General features: G+C 47.6%; 8 protein-coding genes and 1 non-coding gene across 9 annotated transcripts; 4 read left to right on the top strand and 5 right to left on the bottom strand.

Annotated features, from left to right (window-relative positions):
* Positions 1-443: 443 nt before the first annotated feature.
* Positions 444-1,511, bottom strand: FMAN_08782 (uncharacterized protein; the record flags this gene model as incomplete). The annotated part of the gene is made up of 3 exons (XM_041829550.1): positions 444-584; positions 662-972; positions 1,031-1,511. The coding sequence occupies 3 exons, from the start codon at positions 1,509-1,511 to the stop codon at positions 444-446; spliced, it is 933 nt and encodes a 310-aa protein (XP_041680302.1).
* A 200-nt stretch (positions 1,512-1,711) lies between these two features.
* On the bottom strand, positions 1,712-2,810 carry FMAN_08783 (uncharacterized protein; the record flags this gene model as incomplete). The annotated part of the gene is made up of 2 exons (XM_041829551.1): positions 1,712-2,034; positions 2,081-2,810. 2 exons carry the CDS (start codon positions 2,808-2,810, stop codon positions 1,712-1,714), a joined length of 1,053 nt encoding a protein of 350 aa, XP_041680303.1.
* Positions 2,811-3,860: 1,050 nt separating this feature from the next.
* FMAN_08784 (uncharacterized protein) lies at positions 3,861-4,817 on the bottom strand (the record flags this gene model as incomplete). The annotated part of the gene is made up of 4 exons (XM_041829552.1): positions 3,861-4,063; positions 4,121-4,461; positions 4,508-4,625; positions 4,688-4,817. The coding sequence occupies 4 exons, from the start codon at positions 4,815-4,817 to the stop codon at positions 3,861-3,863; spliced, it is 792 nt and encodes a 263-aa protein (XP_041680304.1).
* A 546-nt stretch (positions 4,818-5,363) lies between these two features.
* tRNA lies at positions 5,364-5,452 on the top strand. Its single transcript is given in 2 exon segments — positions 5,364-5,399; positions 5,417-5,452. It is a non-coding gene; the product is annotated as a tRNA-Trp (tRNA).
* A 366-nt stretch (positions 5,453-5,818) lies between these two features.
* On the bottom strand, positions 5,819-7,318 carry FMAN_08785 (uncharacterized protein; the record flags this gene model as incomplete). Its single annotated transcript, XM_041829554.1, has 1 exon — positions 5,819-7,318. The coding sequence occupies one exon, from the start codon at positions 7,316-7,318 to the stop codon at positions 5,819-5,821; it is 1,500 nt and encodes a 499-aa protein (XP_041680305.1).
* A 1,050-nt stretch (positions 7,319-8,368) lies between these two features.
* On the bottom strand, positions 8,369-12,404 carry FMAN_08786 (uncharacterized protein; the record flags this gene model as incomplete). Its single annotated transcript, XM_041829555.1, has 6 exons — positions 8,369-9,046; positions 9,096-10,679; positions 10,728-10,880; positions 10,928-11,354; positions 11,404-12,248; positions 12,303-12,404. The coding sequence occupies 6 exons, from the start codon at positions 12,402-12,404 to the stop codon at positions 8,369-8,371; spliced, it is 3,789 nt and encodes a 1,262-aa protein (XP_041680306.1).
* Positions 12,405-13,033: 629 nt separating this feature from the next.
* FMAN_08787 (uncharacterized protein) lies at positions 13,034-15,462 on the top strand (the record flags this gene model as incomplete). The annotated part of the gene is made up of 8 exons (XM_041829556.1): positions 13,034-13,093; positions 13,158-13,181; positions 13,228-13,346; positions 13,398-13,840; positions 13,897-14,192; positions 14,254-14,688; positions 14,748-14,983; positions 15,030-15,462. 8 exons carry the CDS (start codon positions 13,034-13,036, stop codon positions 15,460-15,462), a joined length of 2,046 nt encoding a protein of 681 aa, XP_041680307.1.
* A 511-nt stretch (positions 15,463-15,973) lies between these two features.
* FMAN_08788 (uncharacterized protein) lies at positions 15,974-16,639 on the top strand (the record flags this gene model as incomplete). The annotated part of the gene is made up of 5 exons (XM_041829557.1): positions 15,974-15,979; positions 16,040-16,050; positions 16,105-16,356; positions 16,404-16,452; positions 16,502-16,639. The coding sequence occupies 5 exons, from the start codon at positions 15,974-15,976 to the stop codon at positions 16,637-16,639; spliced, it is 456 nt and encodes a 151-aa protein (XP_041680308.1).
* Positions 16,640-17,122: 483 nt separating this feature from the next.
* On the top strand, positions 17,123-19,178 carry FMAN_08789 (uncharacterized protein; the record flags this gene model as incomplete). Its single annotated transcript, XM_041829558.1, has 5 exons — positions 17,123-17,164; positions 17,211-17,243; positions 17,302-17,417; positions 17,471-17,572; positions 17,630-19,178. The coding sequence occupies 5 exons, from the start codon at positions 17,123-17,125 to the stop codon at positions 19,176-19,178; spliced, it is 1,842 nt and encodes a 613-aa protein (XP_041680309.1).
* Positions 19,179-19,443: the final 265 nt, after the last annotated feature.

A 19,443-nucleotide genomic window follows, 5' to 3' on the forward strand; every position in this document is an offset into this window, starting at 1 on the left:
CCAAACTCAAGCCTGACAAGTCCTATCGACTCGATGCCGACCCCGTCAGTGGCCAATTCTGGACGACTCGAAACAGGGTTATGGAGAACCCCTTACAAGCCAAGAGCTACTGGATAAGGTCAGTCGAGAAGAGCTGAGCCTATACTTAGCGGGCTCTCATATCTAATCCAAAACAATAACTAGGGACCGAGTAATTCGGCTAACCAAAGATGCACATATAGAAACATGCAGTTATTCATTCTGATCACACAGCATATTCGCATATTTGAAAACCTTTTTCAATGAGCCGAGATATGACACGTACCACTGACTTGCACGCAGAATTGTATACTACGACCCAAGATCTGCACAGTGGTTTGAAATTTGGTAGCTATGCAACATATTGTACCTCATGAGACAATTGTCTTTGGATCCAAGACATCTGGGCCGGCTATCATATTGGTCTACGTGAGGTAAATAGATTCCGAGACAGTCCTAGTCAAGAATCCCGACATTCCCAGCATATCGACGCCTCCTCGTGCACGCACCATTTTCATAACGCCAGCACCATGGCTCCAGTACGCACTCATATCTCCTTCAAGGAACTGCGGTGATCAAGTTAGTCACTCTTGAAGAGAAAAAGAAAAAAAGAAAAAAGGAAAAAAGGGAAAGGGATATTCACTGCTTCAGAGGCCATCAGCATGGCCAGTGCGATGGTTGTATCTGTAGCGACAACCTCCGACTCGATGGCGTCTTTAGCCATTTGGATGCACATTAGTCGATATTGAAGTTTTTTGACCGCAAATTTGCTCGATAGGCTGTTATTTGTGGCGGCGACATAGTTCCGGCACGCCACTTGAAAGACGGCAGCCATAAGACTGAGTTTAGACATTGCATTGGGCACCCAGATATGCCTCATCAGGTAACTAAAGTTTTGCTCATCGTCTTGGGCATAGCATGCTGTATATCCGTAAGAAATAACGTAGTTGAGATCTATGATACAACATATTAGTTGGATCAGTTGGCTGAAGGTCGAGAAGAACAGACGTACAGAAATCAAAGAGATAGTGCTCATCATGTGACAGTGGTCTTGCAAATCCTGTGTATGCGTCACTGCGAGCACCACCGAGCAACTGGAGTGGACTTGGCGGTCGATTTTCGATCTGTCTATGCACTTTTGCTTTAGGCATGATCTTTCGGTATCGTGTATCGCTTGCTGGGTGAACAAGTGATCTCAACTCTGTCTCAGCTTGAGGGTTTTCACCCTCGAGCGGAGCTTCATCTTGCTTTTTTTCCTTCTGTAGAGCACGGGAAAGTTTTGCTGCGTGTGATCTTATTAGTCTGATACTCTTTGCATTGGTGATCTCGTCTGGATGAGCAGAGTTGATGAATTGCAACGTTCCAGGTTGAAACTTTGTCGGTTCTTCAACTGGTCGACTTTTTGGTAATCGACCGCGGCCTCTTCTTCTGACTAGCGTCGTTTGTCTCTGAAAAACTGATTGATATTCGGTGTTTCTAGTACAATTCTCCATTGTTGATGAGCTAATACGAAGATGACAAAGATAAAAAGAAATGAAGGGGATGTCAGAACTGGTCTTCTTTTTTTTTAATGAGAATCTGACTCAGCGGGGACCAAAGTCAATCATCAGGTGATGGTATATCATCATTAGGCTAATTAATAAGCCTACAGATAAGCCACGACAACCATCTATGAGAATAGGATAAACTTTGCCTACTTGTCATCCAGCCTCTTGGTTTTGATCAAGTAATCCACTACTTCTGTGACACTCGCCTCCAAACTGATCCAACCACGCCCGGCCCATTTCTGTATGAGATCAAGAGCAATATCGTTCTCAATCTTGTATATCAATTTTGGGTCACCCGAAATAAAGTTATCAACGAAGCTACGATTCGGGTAAGCGCTTCGTAGGATAATAAGACAGTCATTCCATGTAAAAGATGATGCAAGAACTTGAATGCGTTGACCTTGTACGTCGGGGTCGACTGCGGCGGCGACATGAATGATCGCGACATCGGCGACGTGGCTGTAATACACTTCTCATAATTAGTCGCAAGTATCAGTCATGGAGATAATACTTACTAGCAGGGGTTTGCAGCTTTTCAATATTCCCCAGATACAGCTGTTCAACGAGCTGGGGCGGTACGGACCGTAGATGCTTATCATCTCGGGGGTCTCCCAGAATAAAACAAGGGCTGACCGAGTTGACTACCCAGGGGAGTTTCTCATCTTTGACAAAATTCCAGACGGCCTTTTCTGCCTCAACCTTGGCTGCGAAATACACCGGTAGAATTCGATCCGGTTCGTATGGAGGAGAGGCCCAAGCAGCCTGAATCGCAGCATCGTTCCAAGTGTCAAGATTTGTGATGGTGTCACTGACACCAGGGACTGGAAAGGTGGCAGCCCAAAAGGTTGAAGTGAAGACGAACCGCTTAACTGATGGCTCCTTTGCTGCTGATCGACAAACAGACAAGGCTGATTCGATAGTAGCTGGAATAGCAACACTGGGATCAGGAATGAAGTCTCCAATGACTGCAACATGTATGACAGCCGCGACACCCTGTCCGGCTCTGTCAAAGTCATGGGGTTTGGTCGTGTCCGCAACTACAAGCTCGATATGGCCGCGTTCGGCATATTTGGAAACGAATTTATCTTCAAGTAGCCACTGGCTGGATTCCAAGTCTCGAACAGTGCCGCGGACCTTGAAGTCTCTCTTCAGTAGCTCGAAGACTATATGACTTCCAGTGTGGCCGTTTGCAGCTGTCACAAGAACCCAGGATCCTTTGGGGATAGCCGTTTGATGCTCGGACATTGTGGTAGGAACTTGAGCGTTGAAGAAATGGGAATAAGCGTAAGTTAATGGCAGACTACACAGACTGGATTGCAGCAGTTTAAGGCTGCTTTATATCTTACTTCATGTTGGTCGTTGGCATAGAAGCCGGCAGAGCCAGTCTGCGAAGTCAACGCATGACAGCAAGTAACATGAAGTTTCTGCCAATCAGGAATCAGTTTCACACAGTGACAAATCCTTATTTCGATGATGTATTATCGTAGTCTTGACGATAACTCAAATAACAAACTAAGTTAGTAGCCACAGCGTTTGGAAGCCAATAAGAGAACGGTAACAAGCCCGAGAACCCCGAGCATAATCCTTTTCAGAACTAGTCTGTGATGATATAAGTGACTAACTGCGAGGCCAAACACGCGTAAGCGGTGAACACAACCGGGCTTCATCGCTAGCCTGACTTGGTTTGTCTCATCCCCAACTCTTTGTTCGGCATTTTCCGCCTCTCAAGCATTAGTGTGACATAGATAAGTTCTGATTTCATTTGGTGGGCCACTTCAATCCCTGCAATATAATCTCCAGTTCATCCTTTGTCGGAGTTTACGATTATCGCCGGTGCTCTTGCGTCTTGCCTGACTACGTGGAAGCCACTAGCAAAGGCATCGTCCTTGACTGTGACGGAGAAAATGGCTACTTTGGCTATATTTCGTTGAAAGGTCTTTATTCTTGTAGCAAAGTCTACGTAGTCGCGATGATCTGTAAGGCCTAGAGAGTTTGATCTTACTCTGTGAGAATCTGGTCCTGATATTGTCTTTTTCTCCTTATAATACTCGATCATCTTATGAGCCTCAAAGACTTCCCGAATCCCAGTGTATTTAGAGAATAACCGTGGTTCAGGTTCCTCTACGTACAAATTGGAAAGGGTATGGTAAGCACAACAGTGGAAAGTACTATTAGATAACTATATGGTGCACAATGCCTGTCATGTGCCAGGACTCTGTGCAAGAGAAGGAAAGTGGAAGTGCCTCTGCTGATAATTTACAAGGAGGTCATGGTCTGCAACTTGGGTACTGTGGATCAGGCCCATGCATTAAAGAAACGAACAGCTTGATAGAACGCTTCGTCTTTAGCAAAGACCTGCTGTGGGTCCGATGCATTTGCGCGAACAGCAAAACCATGAGTGGTACCACTGTACAGGACCGAAGTGAAAGGCTTGCCTAGTTTAGTGAGGATGGCTTCAGTCTCGGCTTGTCTGGGCTGGGGGAAGATCTGGTCCTCGGCTACATCGATATCAGCTTTTGAATTTTCCTTTATTGTTATTACGGGCTGAAACCGACCTGCACCAGCGATCGACACGGGCTTTCTGACAGCCTCAATCTCATCAGTAGCCAAGAGACTAGGATGAGCTGTAAAGCCGGCGTCAACTTTGCCGTTTTCGCCAAGTGAACGAAAGACGTAACGCCCACCGTAGCAATAGCCTGTTGCAGCGACAGAGTTCACTTGGAGCTCATTGCGTAGGTAGTTGATTGCCTTTGCAACAATTGGGTCAGTGGCACTGGGGGGATGCTTGGCAAGAAACTCGGTAATGTTGAAGCCTGGAGTTTCTTTTGCCGGGTCACCTCGGAACAGGTCTGGTGCGACAGCAAAGAAGCCCTCTTTGGCAAAGTTATCGACCAATCTGCATTAGTTAGTGAAGAAAAGTAAGATTGAATGAACAATCCTACTCTCGGTTTTCCTTCAACTGGATGCCATAGACATCGGTAAGAAGAAGAACACCTGTTCTTTTCCCAGGCTTCTTGTGACCAAGGTTAAACCTCCCGGGCTTGGATACATATAGATTCACTAGAAAAAAAAAAATAGTCAATTCAGTGCTCAGCCAAGACTGTGTGGGAAGGAATACTGACGTCCTTGGTATCTCACAGTCTCGCCCTTCTGATGTTGAGCAGCTGCCGATTCTTCCGCCGCCAACACCCCGCCCGGGGCAATAGTGGTAAGGACAGACAGAAAGATGGCAATTGGCTGGAAAAACTTCATTGTGATCACTTGCGAGGCGGAAAGACATTGAGGTGGGAGGGTAACAAGGAGGAGGGGAATATATACAACGATTTAGGATAGGTGTTGCTTACGAATATTGCAGTAATGATCAGGCTAAAAAGAGCCTGACTGTCGTCATTATGCTTGTTATGATGTTGACGTTCCTGGATTGGACGGCATTATTGCATGCTTAAAGTCCGTGACGACGTTGGAGCGGGGGTGGCAGGGGAATATGCTTGTTCGATACAACCTTATTTCAAGGCAATTGCCGCGATTTGTCTGGTCCCAATAGAGTACGGAGAACCTTGCCTTAAAAAATTACCTCGGTGTCTAATTCGTGATTTCACTATTATCTTAACTTATGGTGGCGTCAAGGTACTCTAAACTTGGCTTATATGAAGTCTATAGTAAATGCAAACTTCAAAAGGGCCAATATTAAAGAACTTGTAGCGAACATGTAAAAGCTGTACTGCCAGTTATTCCTATGGAGGCCTCACGACAAGCAAGCCAGTATGAGTTTTGTTTATGACCTATTTCTCCAACAGTGGGGCGCTGGCGCAACGGTAGCGCGTCAGATTCCAGCTCTTAAGCACGGAGATTCCTGAAGGTTATCGGTTCAAATCCGGTGTGCCTCATATGTTTTTCTTTTTCCTTCTCAACACGAGCCTCTTTTTGACTTTTAACAGTCATCAACAATATTACTCGGGCCGAACTTGCACTGTCGGGAGCAGAATTAAGCTTAGATGAAATGAGCCAATGACAAATGCGATTTGTTGCCCCTGGCCCACTCACTACCCAATTGGGCAACTCGCCACGGCCTCTCTGTGAATTTTGGCGCAACCATTTCACTTGCAGACATTGAAATTAGGTAAACGGGATGTTATTTTTATGATTTAAATGTTCAAACTTGGTATTTTTCTTCAATTGGACGCTTAGTTTAAATGCGTTACTTCTCTGGACCAACGACATACAACAATCATTTATTTCCTATACTTGGGAGCTCAAGGCAGCGGGATAGACTGCTTGTGACCAGTGAACAGGCCCTCAGGATCAATCTTGGCCTTGATCTTCTTGAGTCTCTCATAGTTTGCACCATAGAGTCGTGAACTCCACTCCTTTTCAGTAAGCTCGGTATCAGCATAGTTGACAAAGCCACGGAGTTTAGAGCCGCCCTTGACAAGAGCATCCTCGAATGGCTTCATAAGACCTCTCAGGTAAGGAATAGCGTCGGCAGGGAAGGCCAAGGGGTTGACAGCGTTGGCGTCCCAGCGAATCAACCACAGGTTTCTGCCATGAGCATAACCTGTATCGCTATCCTTGATGTTGCGGGAGACACCGCCCCAGAGATCAAGGTAGGCGAACTTTGTCAGGTCAGTTCGGTTGAAGGCCAGGGTTGTGCTCTCGAAAAGAATCTGAGCTTGTTCAAGAGTGAGAGGGTGGTCGGTTGTAGTGGTGAGAGATTGAGTGTAGAATGCTCGGCCACCGAGAAACCCGCCGTCGGGCTGGTTCATCCCAGCACCGGCAACAGCAACTTCAAGGTCCCACCAGGGAAGGACAGTCTTCTTGACCTCGACAGTGGATTTAATTGTCTTGAGCTTATTCACCAGAGGAAGAATCACACTGTCAAAGCTGTCGGGGTTGCCATAGAAGTATCCAGTACCATCGTAAGGAGGAGCCATCAAGCTCCATCGGAAAGCAAAGGTATCAGGGCAGTCCTTGCTGGTAGCGTAGTCCTGGATGGCCACGAGCGCCCTGGCGCCGTCTCTGGGGCTGAGATCGCCCATGGACAGAGTGAAGTTGATGGCCTTGTCAAACTCAGGCTTGAAGGTCTTGGTAGTCATGGAGAGAATGATGCCATAGGAAGCTCCAGCGCCTTGAGCAGCCCAAAGGAGCTCGGAGCCCTTTCTAGCCTTGACGATGGTGCCGTTGTACAGCATGTACTCAACCTCGACAATGTTATCCATGGGAGTACCAAGATAACGTGAAGTGGTGCCAAAGCCGCCTCCGATGCTAGATCCAGTGACACCAACATGGGCACCACGGACGTGAGGAACATGGCGTCCAGCAGTGTCCCAGAGATACTTGGCAACAGGTCCAACATGAGTGCCGCCACCAAAGGTCATGAGGGTTGTCTTTGAGTCATACTTGACGTCGTCAAAGGCAGCCATGTTGATGACCAAGTTCCCGGGCTTTCCGAAGCCGTTTCCTTGGAACGAGTGGGCAGGACCAAGGGCATTTGCATGGACATCAGCCTCTCGCGCACATTCTAGCGCAAGGGCAACTTGATCGCGAGATTCAGGGAACGCAATTGCAGCAGGCTGGGGACGAATACGCTTCTGGAACTGAGTTGTCTCTGCGGCCCATTGGCTGTCAGACTCGATGACGTTTCTTACGCCAGCCTTGTCGAGACACTTGGTCAGTTCCTCAGCCTTGTTCTGAGCAAAAGCCAGGGAAAAGAGAGAAGCGAAGACAAAACGTCGCAGAGAGCGTGGTGATGCCATGATTGCAGAGCTGATAAAGATCAACGCTTGAGAGAATAAGTCAACTCATACGAGTGATTTCATTGTATTTATGTCTTGCTGCCCCAGTTTGGGCTTTGAGCAGCTTGAGGTAATACACGGGATTAAGTTTCGGCCCTTTGAAGTGGTTGGCTGCAGGGGCAAACCTACAAACCCTGTCATAGCTCATCTTGGCTTTAACAGGCTAAAATGCAACGTTCCTACAGCACGCTTATCACTGTGATATAATCCTTCCAGCACAAACTTCCATCCTATTATGGAAAGGTCGCAATCACTAAACTTACGACAGCGGCATCATACAAACGTCCCTGTCCCAAAGGGGAATATCCCTCAAGAGGTATGATCTTCGAAGCCACACTTTATCTGACTCAACTACCGGTATCCCACTCTTTCTGAACCTTCAGCATTGTATTGAGACTTGCCAGCATTAAGATCCACTATGACCAGGTTCGGCGAGCCAGGTTCCGACGCTTCTGGATTTCGTTACCTTCTTTATCCAGGTCTTGCTCCGTTTTCTACGGATAAGAATCTTGTTACTACCATTTCCTGGCATTATGTTGCAACAAATGTGGACTTTTCCGTCTGAAGTATTTCAGCCTGTTGGGTAAAACGGAAATCCACCTCAGATGGGTTGGATTAATGGAGAGTAAAAGGATTGTTATCGCTGCAAGGTCCCATTTTCTTGTCGCAAACATCGTTAGTGTAGGGTGCTTAAGAATAGGCTTAATTGCACGTTTCAGAAACTTTTCCGTGCTCCCTAATGTACCGACCGCTCCGACGGAGCGAAGCGAGTAGTCCAAGCTATATGCAGGGGTTGGATGCCACTGCTCTTAAGTCAGACTGAACCTATCCTGTAGGATATCGTTTGCCACCGTCGTGGAGTAGATGTATAGAAAAGAGAAAGTTTGAATAAAAACACTAATCTTAAGCGTAGCGGAAAGAATGTAACAGAAATGAGCTAGGTGAGCTCTCTATGATGAGTACAGAAGTTTAAATCTAAATACAAAACAAAACAAAACAAAAGGTCCATCCCTAGGCCTCTCTATCTAGAGACTGAGCCTGACACATATCCGCATATACACCTCCCTTAGCCTGAAGTTCCTCATGTGTTCCCACCTCAACAACCTTTCCACCAACAAGCACAAAGATGACATCAGCGTTTCGAATAGTCGAAAGTCGATGGGCAACCGCAATCACACTGCATCCACTTTCCTTTCTCGTCTGTTCCAGCGCCTCCTGGACGAGTTGCTCCGAGTGTGTATCGAGCGCCGAAGTTGCCTCATCGAGAAGAAGAAGCTTCGGTCTGCGGATAAGAGCACGGGCAATAGCGATTCGTTGACGCTGACCACCCGAGAATGCTGTGCCTCGTGCACCGCATGGAGTGTTGAATCCTTCTGGAAGGGATGAGACAAATTCGAGGATGTTGGCCTGTCGAGCAGCGTCGTTGAGTCGCTCGTCAGATGTATCATCAATGTCACCATCAAGACCCATCAATATGTTCTCCCGTACACTGCCTTCGTATAGGACAGGCTCTTGTTGCACCATAGACATCTCATTACGATAGAGACGAGGTGAAACATCCTTGATGTCTTGCCCGCCAACGCAGATCTTGCCAGATGTAGGATCGTAGTATCGCTCAAGTAGAGATACCAGGGTTGATTTGCCGCAGCCACTGGGACCGCAAACAGCAACAAACTGAGATGGGTTGATCTGGGAAATGTTAGTAAGTATTCGTGAGATAAGTAAAGGGGAGACTCACATCCATTGAAAGTCCATGGAGGACCTTGGTACTGCGACTCTTGTACTTGAAGTGAACGTTATCAACACTAATGGGCTGACCAAGATCAGGACCTCGATCTTTGTTCTCATCGGTCTCCCGAACGACAGATTGCTCCTCCCGCAGGTTAAAGAGATAGTTTGCCGCACCCTTTGCCCTTGTGAGACTACCCAAGTTGGCAAACAGCTGGGCGCCAGCTTGGCCCGCAAACAAAATACCCATGAAGATGAGAAAGAATTGTTCTGATGTATACTCTCCAGAGGAGATGAGTCGTGAGCCATACCAGAATCCGAGTGCCATAACCAGAAACTCTATGGATTGCGAGAAGGCGTATGCAACCATTGAGATCGAGAGAGACTTGACTGATTGGGCGACGATGCTTGACAGAGTCTCTGAGTATGCCTGAATAAAGTCAGACTCGGCGGTCAAAGAGGCAACAGTCCTCAAAGCGGAGACAGCTTCGCTAGCAAGACTGGCACTTTCTCGGAATCTTGCCTCATTGCTCTCATGAAGTCTAGACTCAAGGCGAATCTTGAAGTAACCAGAACCCATGAGAAGAGGCAGCCCTGCAAAGACCATGACAAGAGCCAATTTCCAGCCATACGCCAATGCAAGAATGGAGCTAGCAGTTATGTTGACAGCCATGACGAGAACAACATAGATGTTCAGTCCCAGAAGCTCTGTCAAGCTCGTGGGGACCGAGGACAATGTTGAAGCCAATGCACCGGAAGAATTCTCAGTTCGATCGAAGAAGTCAATGTTCATGACGACCATGCGACTGAACAATTCAAGACGGTACTGATGAGAGATGGATTGGGCCACATGATTGGAGATATATCCAATAGTGAAGTAGGCGACTAGATTACCAAGCGCAATGACGAAGAACATGAGGGCATAGAAGTTGGCATCTGATGCAGAGGGTTGACTGGAAGAGAAGGCTGTGATAAGTCGGGAGAACAGGACAGCTTGACCTGGCCAGGTAGCTGCGGCGATACTGCAGGCGAGTGCTGCGACAATGATGTGAGGGAGAAGGGTCTTTTGTTCCTTGAGAATAAGGAAGATGCTCGTTAAAATAGAGCGGTCCTTAGGCTTGGCGTCTCCATCCTTGAGCAGCATGGACTTCTCAGTTCGTGCTGTCATGACGCGAGCCACCTCCTCGTCTGTCTCGACCTCGATCACATCCTGCTTCGCACTCATGTCTTTGTGAACATCTTTCGCAGAAACTGCAAGGTTCTGTGCACGAATGAGTCTGGCATAGTGAGCATTAAGTGCAAGAAGTTCCTCGTGATTACCCTGCTCAACGACCTGGCCAGCTGACACAACGACAATATTATCAGCGTCCTTGATGGTTGATATTCGATGCGCGATGACCACCGTGGTTCGCTCCTGAGACACCCGCGATAAGGCCTTTTGAACGATTCGCTCGGCATTGGGATCGAGGGCACTTGTTGCTTCGTCAAGGAGAAGGATCTTTGGGTTAGAGACCACGCTGCGTGCAATGGCAACTCGCTGCTTTTGGCCACCGCTGAGCGTACCGCCTCGCTCTCCGAGATATGTATTATAGCCCTAGGTTGAAGTTAGATAGGCTAGGTTAAGGTTGAGGACCGTGCTTACCTGTTCAAGCTTTTGAATGAACTCGTGAGCGTAGCTGGCTTCGCAGGCTTCCTGCACCAGCTTCCTCTGGTCATCGAGGCTCAGGGCCTTCTGTACCTCTGTGAAGCCCTTGGCCACATTCTCAAACACGGTTCCTCTGAATAGAACAGGTTCCTATAACTGTGTTAAACTCATTCGAAAACAGAACGAAGGTATCTTACCTGCTGGACAAGAGCCATCTGGGATCTAAGCCACTTGACATTAAGCATGGATACGTCCATGCCATCAAGAAGGAAGCGGCCAGAGGTTGGTAGGTACCATCTTTCCAACAAACCAATTATAGTACTCTTCCCAGAGCCACTGGCCCCAACAATGGCAGTTGTTTTGCCAGCTGGGATGTTCAGACTGATGTTGTTGAGCACGTTTGTGTCGGGTCGAGATGGGTATGAGAAGGAAACGTTCTCTGCCTCGAGATGGCCGTGACAGTTCTCAGGGACCTTGCCTTCATCGCCGAGGGGATCCAGTGAGGATGGCTTATCGAAGACCTTGAACAGCTCAGAAGCTGCTGCCGCGCCGTTGGCCAGGGCTGGGACCTGTGGATAGAGAAGACCGATCGATGATGATGCAAGCAAGACAGACAGTACAACGCTATGAAGGGTCAGTCATCTTTGCAGTCGTTATGAAGTTTGAGCCTTACGTGAATACAGTACCGACAGAGTCGATCTCACCACTCTGGTACATGCGGAAACCCTGCCAGAAGGCCAAAGCATTTCCAGCGTACATGCAAAAGTAAGTTGATGAGCTCATGACACCGTACATGAAAGACTTCTTCTTTCCGTGGACGTGAGCTTCCTTGAGATAGTCATCGTATCGCACTATCATTCTGCCCTGTGCCCAGAAGGCATGGACCGTTCGGATGGAAGCCATGACCTCTTGAGCAAAGACATTGGCTTGGGAATAACTGCCCTGAACCTTGGCTTCGATAGGCGCATCAAGGGTCATTCCAACACCAATGATGAAGAAGAAGAGAGGCACGACAGTCAAAGTGATGAGAGCCAGCTTCCACTGAACTGCTATCGCGACGACAAAGGATGATACGAACATAGCAAGTCCTTGGATAAGAAGTGACAGTTTCTCAGCAATACCCTGGTTGATACGAGTAACATTGGTGGTCATCTGCGTCGCGGGTGATCCAACATTAGCCGTATCAAAGTACCAGATCTCGGTTCGAAGAAGGTGTTCCAAGAAACGCTGTCGAAGTACCCGTGTCGTTCGGATTCCGGAAACGGTAACAGTCAAAGTGGCCAGATAGCTGAGGACAAATTTGCCCACAAAGAGGTAGACAAACCATAGGACGAAGGTGTTGACCTCGTCCTGAAAGCCCTCGGGGTCGATCTTGCCACTCGCATAGTCACTAAATCGGCCTGTGAATTGCCCAAAGACAATAGTCATCAAGGGGAGTGCTGCTCCAGAAGCAATGGAGCAGATAAGGGACGTGAAGTTGAGGATCCAGTCGAGGCGGTCGGCGAATCGAAAGACGCGCTGCAAGGTGTAAGTCGTGAGTTCATCTCCTACAGTAGAATAGACTGGTCATACCCAAAGATCTCCAAGTTCGGCCTGCTTTTCAGGCTCGTCCCTTTGTGTTGTTGTTGTAGTTGAATCCTCAACAAGGATCTTCTTCTCGTTATCGGCGTCCATGTTGGAAGTTAGTGGACAGTCTATTATTAAAGCGGTAAAGGAGAAGATGAGAAGATGAAACGAAGGCTAGAAGCCTAAAAGAACGCTCAGGAGAAAGAAGTAAAAGGAACCGTCTGATTGAGATTGTTTAATGTCAAACTAAACGAGGGTGGCGTTGATGGATACTTATTAAACTCAACGGGCAAACATGTCTGAGCTCACATCCATTACTGACTTACGCAAGCGGGTCATACAGAATGGCTCATGCTGACTGCATTTCCATAATTTACCTGCCAAGACAATCAATCCCTTCCCTGAATACGCTGCAGCTTCAGCCAAGGTGCCAAAAATAATCAATCCTAGGTGTGCCTAGTCCGTACCAAATTTACCCGAGTCTTTTTGTCGTCTAGACTGCCTGCACGCTCCCTCGTGTGGACGGACCCGCGGGGGACACGGACAGCCAATCGACATGATCTGCACTAACAGAATTAGGGGCGGCTTGTAGGGCTCGGGACCACGGGCCCGCGCCTCCGAGGTAGCGAGGTGTCAGCATTCCCTCTCCTCCGCGAGCCCGTTCTCCCGCAACACAACCTTTGAGCTCACATTGCATCAAATTTCGGCTAGTGGATGAAACTTGGTTCGTCAGGGTCATGTCAGGAGAGGAGACTATTCTAGCCAGGCGAGCTAGGCTCTCCCAGGTCCCACGGGCGGTACGTACTGCTCAGACAAAGCCCTCTCTTCCAATTATAGCTCAAGATACTAACAATGCAAAAGTGTGAAGCTTGTAAAGTCCGCAAGGTGAATACTATACTCAAACCAGTCTCTTAGCTTCTGACTCTTCTAGATTCGCTGTGACAGGTCCCATCCTTGCGGAAACTGTAAAGCTGCAGGTATAGCTTGCCAACAAGCTCATTCTGTTCAGTCAGATGCACGTTCAAGGCCAGACAACCGAATAAGTCAATTGTAAGCCCCTTTCCTCTCTATTCATTTAAATTTACTTATAGCTCCCAAAAGAGAAGATTACGTGGCTACTCTCGAAGCTAGACTGGCCAAGGTTGAGCTGCGTCTAGACAAACAACCTGAACAGCCATTGACTTCTACACCTGCTTCGACATCCGCGCCCATGCGCCCGAAAGAAACCTCCTCCGCTTCTCCAGCTGGCTCATCTGAGCCCAGTGTCTACGATGTAGCCCCATCTCCGGGCGGTGCATTATACGAGGGAACATCGTCATTTCTTCAGCAATCTGTCCAGGCTAGTCAAGAGGTTCAACGCTCTGCAGCTGCAGAGAGTCCTGAAGCAGCACAAACAATAAGCGAATCATTCAACCAGTTGAATTCCATCTTTAAAAGTCAGAATGATAAGAAGTTACCCTTCGCTGCCTCGACTCGATCCATGCCAGAAATTACACCTCTCCCAGCTTCGGTTGTCCTTACTATTCTACGCAAGATCAAAGGTGGTGACCGAAACACATTCAGAAGTAACTAGAAATCCAATAGCTAACCCTTTATATAGCCAATCCGACCAGGTTCTTTCCTGGTCAAGCCCTCACTGACGTGCGTCTAATTGAGCATCTGTGTCAAAAGGTCTACTTCCCAACGGAACCAGTAACCCTTGGGCATATTACAAGCGTCAATGGCATCATGCGATTACTCCTCCGCGAGTTCATCATAACAAAGGACAGCCTCGGTGAGGATTATAACCTGGAAGAACTAAAAGCGCAGGCTGAGCGAAATTTTGACCGAGGTCTCCAAACCTTTGAGATTATGACGGTTCCCAGTTTTGAGAACATTTTGGTTATCACAGCTGCGGTCAGTCATTTTTAGATTGCCTTTTCTGTCAGTCTTTTTATTAATTATCGATTCATCGTAGGTTCTCAAGATCCAAAACGAAGCCGCTCCCGTTCTGGCTCGTTCATTAGTCAACGCAGGCCTCAGTCACTGTCAGATGATGGGCTACCACCGAGAGGTAACCTATCAAAAAGACCAGAGTGGCTTCGCTGACAACAAGCGTCGGCTTTTCTGGACACTTTATGTCTTTGACAAGACAAACTCTCTCCATTTCGGCAACGCTTCGAGGATCCAGGACTTTGAAGTTGACGCGCATTATCCTGCTATACCGGACGACCCAGCGGAGAAGCCCTGGACTGAATTGTTTCGACTGGCTGTTAGGCTTGCCAAGATTCAGGGTTTGATATTTGATAAACTTTATTCTGTTGCTGGACTACAATCTCCTGCTGTAGATCGCAGACAATGGATTGATGCATTGGTTACTGACATGCACCAATGGCGATACGAACTGGACCATGTAGGCTCCCTTCCAGATGTTTTGGATCTCCGTTGCTCACTAAACTGATACATGTGTAGATGGATGGAAGTACAGTGCGCTTTGCGGAGATTCTGAAGCTTTCAAAGACCCATTGGGACATCATGTACTATTCAACTCTGACCATTCTATTACGAGCCCCAGCAATGCCAGGAATTGGGACAGACATGACATCTCAGTGCTTTCAAGCAGCAAGGCTCTCTCTACAAAGTCATCTACGCGCATTCTCAGGCTATGGTGGCGACAAGATGCTCTCGAAAGCAGACTACATCGACTGGTAAGTCAGTCCTAGCCTATGCAGACCTGTCAGCTTACACTAGCAGGGCTCTCCACAACTCGTCATTCACACCTTTTGTCGTCATATTCCTACACTCGATAGCAGCATCTAGTCTTGAAGACGTAAAGCTTCTCGAGCAAGTAGTCACCACGTTCCGGAGCGCCCGAGATATCAACATTGGAGCTGAGAAGCTCTATCAAATCTGTTCTACGTTCGCACGACTTGCCCGTCGAATGGTCGAATCCCGAAACACATCAGTGGGCATGTATGATCAGAATAACGATACACTCCAGGTGGCTGGCGTGTCCGAAAATGATCCCTTGACTTGGACGGACATGGCTGTTCTGCCTTCGGAACAACAAACTGGAACTGATGGCTTTGCGGGCTTTCTCACTGATGACATGACCAACATATTGGCTGATTGGATCAACGGACAACCCCCTGCCTCTGATATGTTTGCAATGGATTTTGGGGAGTAATCTTGTAGAGAACTTGATTAGATATGATCGAGTATAGGAAACCAGATGTATCTTCTTAAAACGCGTAACTGGTGGATCATTTCCATAAATAAAATCAGGCAGCTGATGATTATGCAAGACTTCTCCAAGGCAACTATATTTGGTAAGACATTTGATGTTTACATTCGAATAATATTGTTGCCTTAAATTCGTGGCCGTGGCAAATCCCTCATCTTGCTCCCTAGCCTCAAGGCTACCGTGATAGCATTTGGATGAGATCCGCTCTCTCATCAGCAGTAAATTATCTGTCTGCCTGACTAGGCAGAGAGACTCCCAGACAAGAATATTTCCCGGATACCGCGCTCTGGTATCTAGTCAGACAAAAAGGGTCCTTTGACTATTTAATAAGTATTTTTCCCTGATATGTGCTTGCTGTTGGAAATTCAATCTATTTCACACCTCGAAGCTCTCCAGTTCTCTTGATTCTCTTGTTTTCTTTTTCATCGGCGACACATTTCGCAAACCACACAAAATGGCGGTAAGTTTGTCTTGGTCTTGCAGCTTGTTAATCTGATTCTGACTTATATCTTGTCTAAAGTCTGCTTCTGGGTAAGTACTGTCATTGAAATCATTCCGCATTCTACGACTAATCTCGAGACACAGTGTTTTGATTGACCAAGACTGCATCACCGCGGCCAATGATCTTCGATTTGCAAAAGGATCGAGTAAGATCAAGTTTGTTATCTTCAAGATCACCGACGACGAGCAGCGCGTTGTTGTTGAAGAGACTTCTCCTGATGCTGAGTATGAGACTTTCCGCCAGAAGCTTCTCTCGGCGGTTGACAAGTCTGGGAAATCGGCTCCGCGCTATGCACTCTACGATGTCGATTACGACCTTGGAGAAGATGGGAAAAGGTGAGCTCCTCGGGTTTGGTACCAGGATTTACTAACAAAATGTATAGGACTAAGACCATCTTCATATCTTGGGTTCCACAGACCTCGCCTATCAAGGTAGGGCTGACACATGCTAATTCGGCTCAACTTACTGACTGGGGAATAGCTTCGCATGCTCTACGCTAGTACGATGGAATATTTGAAAAAGGCAGTCAACATGAGTGTTTTTATTCATGCTGATGATCAAGAGGACATTGAGTGGGAGGAGTTGGTCAAGACTGCAAGTGATGGCAAAGCCAAATGAGCCCAGCGCCAGCATTCAGGCCTCCAAGGCGTAGTTACTGGTGTTTGTTTACTGAGTAATTTAAAATGCATCTCTTTTTTCTAGGCAGGGATCTAAAACAATCAAGCTTTTTCTTCCTGGGCTGATCTTGATCTTGATCTTGATCTTCTGATTGCGCTAGCAGCCAAAACGTGGCCAATGACCGGTGCTAGTGCTGCACGATGCCATAGAATGACGTTATCGCCAACAAAACGTCAACGCCTTTCATCCCCTCACAACAGGATTGGATTGGCTCTTTTGTACCATACACACTCGCCACGCATACTCTGACCGAGTGTGGCTGGAAAACCTGGAACTCCATCATCTTTGTCCTACAACCGACAACGTCATTATTTGCTGCTGTTGCTATAAACTTTATTTATTTGTTTGCATTATTACTCCGAACCCCAAGGTTTCTGCTTCTGAGACGTAATCATCGATAACCTACAAACATCGACATTCAAGATGCCGCGTACTCTACTGCTTTGTTTTATCCACGGGTTCAAGGTGCGATAGCCGCATATCCTTTACTATTAGCTACTGACATTGTTAGGGTACTGGTAATACCTTTCATGAATTTCCCTATGTGAGTAGTGGCCCACGCTAAATCCCAAGCCTCGTGGCTTAAACTTACACCATCATAGGACCTCAAAAAAGCAGTCGCCAGAGAACTCCCAGACGACAAGATCGAATCTATCGTATATCCCAAGTATGAGACTACGGGTGAATTGGCTCAGGCCGCAGAGGGCTTTCTAGAGTGGTAGGTCGACTCAACTAAATCAAAGACGCCCAGACTGCTGACCCTCGATGCAGGCTCAAGGAGCAGGTAATGACCATCCGAAAGAAGAAATCGGAAAAGCCATGGCCTCCTCATGACAGAGATGTAGGAGTTGTTCTCGTTGCTCATTCGATGGGGTAAGATAATTAGACCAGACTCGGCTCTTATGCCTGCACCGGCTAACATTCTACCAGAGGCTTCGTTGCCGCAGATACCCTGTTCCTCGCCATCAACGACAGAGCTAACAATGGAGACGAGAATGATCCCTTGTTTCCACTGATCCAAGGTATCCTCACATTTGACACGCCTTACAATGGTCTGGCCCGCTCCATGTTTGTCTATGGCGCATTCTCCAATTATCAAAAAGTCAACAGCGTCTTCAACGTCATGACAGCCATCTCTGCAGCTGCACCTGCTAGTCTTGCAAGACTTAGCGCTCGACGTGCTGCAACAACTGCTGTTACCAGCAGTACACGGGGACCTCAGTGGAAGACATGGCAGCTCGTAGCTGTCAAAACAGGTACTGTAGGCGCCATCGCAGCTGGTGGTGTAGCAGCGTACATGAACCGAGAGGCCATCATTCAAGGGATGAAGAGCATGAAGAACATCAACAAAGAGTCTGTTGCCGAAAGCTACCGCCAGGGAATGGATGCTCTTGGACAGGGTCTGGCTTATATCAACCGCGGAAATGTCGGAAAGTCTTTCGCCTGGCTCTCAGATCATGTCACGTTTGTCGGTGCACTCCTCCGACAAAAAGAGCTGAACCGTCGACTCGAACGCATCGGCTCGCTCAAGGGTGTTGGCATGCACGACTTTTACTGTTCTCTTGGTGAGAATGGCTACTGGAGTGGAGGATACTTTGTCCCTGAGCGGACATTCTGTGCTGTTCCTGAGGAGAGCCACTCTGCTTACCCAATCTTCGAAAGATGCGTCATGCCCAAGGCTGAAGATGAGATTGAAGCGCACCTCAACATGTTCAGGCCTGAGAGACATCGAGGCTACGAGGAGATGACGGACAAGTCGGCCGAGCTCATCAAAGAGTGGTTCCACAGCGAGGAAAATGTTTTTGATGATCCAAAATTCCGCGAGACGCCTCCTGAAGAAACAGAAGAGACGGAGACCACCAAGGAGATTCTTGAGAAGGATCCTGGCCAAATTGAAGGCGACGAGAAGGCCGAGGGCGCAAATGACAAAGACAGCGACAATGATACTGGACTCCCAGACGAATCGCCTCTGGACATCGCCAATGCCGCCTCCCTCGTCCCCCTCCCCGATGACAAGGGTGAAGGCATCGTGGGTGATGCAGATATTGAGGGTGCTGACACGGTTGAGAAGCGAACCTACCTCAACTATCTCTTCGGCGTGGCTCAGCAAACCGGCGCCGACGCCAAGGGTTGGCTGCCAAACAAGATTCCGCAGATGCCAAACCTTCCTAGCATGCCCAACATGCCGAGTATGCCAAAGGTGCCCAGCTCTGTGTCATCACTGGGAAATGTTTCCATGCCCAGCGTGAGAATCTGGGGAAAGAAGGATGGTGATGCTCAGGAAGAAAGTAAAGAGGCCCAAGGGACTGAGAGCCAGGCTGTCGAGGACAAAGGTGACCAGGGTAGTAAGAATGGTGCTACAGAAGAAAATGCCACTGTACCTCAAGAGGGGGGTAAGGGCGGTCCCCAGAAAAGTATTGAGAACAACGCTGAAGCTTCTCAAAAGGTCAATGAGGATGCTGAAAAGAAATCGGATTAGGTTGGTGAAATTCCATGAGTTTGGGTGTATGGTAATTGTTCGACTGCTTGCTTTTCACTGTTTCAAGATTAATAATCCTGGCTGCCCTAGTCTATAGTTTACAGAGATCACCTTTTTTGCACTAAATTGATAGCCTTAACTTAGCCTAAATATGTTAATAGTCTAATTCTGTTGAACTTGTATACTTCCCAGCAGTATAAGATCGACTACATGAGCCTATACGCATTATATATCCAACTGATACATACCCATCAAGCGAGCAGCT

The sequence above is a fragment of the Fusarium mangiferae genome (genome assembly GCF_900044065.1).
Source record: "Fusarium mangiferae strain MRC7560 genome assembly, contig: FMAN_scaffold004, whole genome shotgun sequence".
NCBI classification, from domain to species: domain Eukaryota; kingdom Fungi; phylum Ascomycota; class Sordariomycetes; order Hypocreales; family Nectriaceae; genus Fusarium; species Fusarium mangiferae.